The sequence below is a fragment of the Saprolegnia diclina genome (genome assembly GCF_000281045.1).
Source record: "Saprolegnia diclina VS20 unplaced genomic scaffold supercont1.4, whole genome shotgun sequence".
Taxonomy (NCBI): Eukaryota; Oomycota; class Saprolegniomycetes; order Saprolegniales; family Saprolegniaceae; genus Saprolegnia; species Saprolegnia diclina.
Window position 1 is genome coordinate 792,591 of NW_008246071.1, and position 2,181 is coordinate 794,771.

The 2,181-nt window shown below is 64.2% G+C and overlaps 1 protein-coding gene across 1 annotated transcript in view; it reads left to right on the forward strand.

Moving 5' to 3' along the window:
* Window positions 1-23: 23 nt before the first annotated feature.
* SDRG_01984 (hypothetical protein) overlaps window positions 24-2,181 on the forward strand; it is a gene marked incomplete at its 3' end in the record, with an annotated part of 5,326 nt that continues 3,168 nt past the window's right edge. The window contains exon 1 of the mRNA XM_008607541.1: window positions 24-2,171. Within this exon, the coding sequence (XP_008605763.1) occupies window positions 286-2,171 (1,886 nt within the window). The 5' untranslated portion in view covers window positions 24-285. The remainder of the gene's footprint in view (window positions 2,172-2,181) is intronic.

Sequence of the window (2,181 nt, forward strand, 5' to 3'; positions counted from 1 at the left end):
GTGGGTCCTGTGACGGTGCACGGCGTCGCGGCGCCGTCGTTTGACGTGACCAAGACGTACACGCCGTCGTCAGTGTCGAGCAAGAGTCCGTCGCATGCAGGCGGTGCGTTCGGCAAGGGTCTCTGGGTGCCGACCAAGTCACCGGTGGCGGCGGCAGCTCCGGCGGTCGTCGAGAAGGCAGCCCCAGTGGTCGTTGAGAAGGCGGCTCCGATCGAGGTGCCGGCTGTGGATGCAAACACTGCGGTCTACACGCTGTACTACCCGGCACAGTCGACCGCGACGTCCATGTGGTCAGGCTTCTGGAGCCAACTGCCTTTGATGGCCAAGCGCTGGGGCGACGAAGTCGTTGCCCAAGTGTCGCTTACCGTGTCAACCGGGCTTCTTGTCCTGCCGGCGACGGATGTCAACGTTGTTGAAGGCAAGGTGTGTGTCCCAGCAGCCAAGATCGTGCTCGAAGCTGACGCCTCGTCCCTCGTGCCCGCTCTCCGTCACGTTGCATTTGTGGCCCCAAGCAAGGACGCCGGCGTTGTATCGATCACGGCGACGTGGTCGTCATCGCCCAAGACGGTGACCAAGTCACCGTCGTTTGTTGTCTGCATGCACTACCCGGCGCAGTCGACGGCAACGTCCATGTGGTCTGGCGCTTGGCCCGGTCTCAACGTGCCGCTGCGATATGACACTAACGCCATCGTTCAAGTGACGCTTGCGACGCTGTCCGGAACCCTCCGTCTGGACACGGTTGGCGATGCCGTGACGTTTGTCGACGGTGCCAAGAACCGTGCGTCGCCCCGCATGGTGTTGCGCGGTCCCGTGACGGCGCTCCAGACGGCGCTGCGTAGTGTCGTGTACCGAGCACCGACGACCGACGCCGGTGTCGCGACGATCGACGTCGACCATGTTTTGGTCGCCGACGCCCCTACGCCGACGTCCACCGTGACGCTGCACTACCCGCTCGTGGTGTCGCCCATGTGGAAGGGCCAGTGGTCCAACTTGCCGCTGCAGCTTCCGCGCACCACGGCGGCGGTCGTAGCGCTCTCGGTTGCCGTCTCGGAAGGCGCCTTGTCACTGGCACAGAACGAAGAAAAGACAGAGTCGTTGCTGTTGCAGGGGTCGCCCGCTGAACTTGCGCGTCAACTCCGCACCGTCGTCTTCCACGCGCCAGCTGCTGCCACCGGTGCTACGGTCATCGAAATGAAGCTCACGACCATGGCCGAGACAATGGATGCGCCGATGAAGATCGCTGCGGCGCCACTTGAGCCCGTCCAGTTGAGCACTCCCGTCGACGCCGTCGCCCGCGCCGCGCCAAAGGTCGCGAGTCCCGCGACCGCCAAGCTCTGGGTGCACACCGGTGGTGCTGACGTTGACGCGACGCCGCTCGCTGGGCCCATCACGGTCCAAACCGTCGCTGCGCCGTCGTTCGATGTCACCAAGACGTACACGCCGTCGTCCAAGAGCCCAGCGCATGCGGCTGGCACCTTTGGCAAGGGTCTCTGGGTTCCTGCCAAGTCACCGCTCGCGGCTACAGCACCCGTGGCTGAAGCACGGACCGCTGTGTACTCGTTGCACTACCCGGCGCAGTCCGAGTCGATGTGGCAGGGTGCGTGGGTCGGTCTCCCGATCGCGCTTCGCTACGTCGACGCCGCCATTGCCCAGGTTGCACTCGCCACCAAAGAAGGTACCCTCTCTCTCGAGGCGTCCTCCAGCGACGTCGCATTGTTCGACGGCGTCAATGGCGAACCGTCCAAGCGGCTTGTCCTGAAGAGTACGGTGGCGCAGTTGAAACGCGCGCTGCGCCGTGTTGTGTACCACGCGCCGTCTGCTGCTGCCGGTGTCGCCGCTATCACGTCCAAGGTCGATCTTGTCCTTGACGCGCCGTCGGCCACGGCGTCGACGTACACGTTGCACTACCCGCGCGAGGTTTCTGCCATGTGGGATGGTCGCTGGACCGACTTGCCCTTGTTGCTTCCACGTGTGGCCGCACCCAAGATGACAACCACGATCTCCGTCTCGGAGGGCTTGCTTGGCTCTGCGGACGGCAGCGTCTTGTCGTCGGTCGTGCTCCGTGGTTCGTCTGTCGATGTGGCTCAGCAGTTGGCCAACCTCGTCTTCATCGCACCGAGCAACGGCACTGGCGTCGCTCTCATTACCATGGACTACGAAATCCTTGAGCGGTTGCCGGCG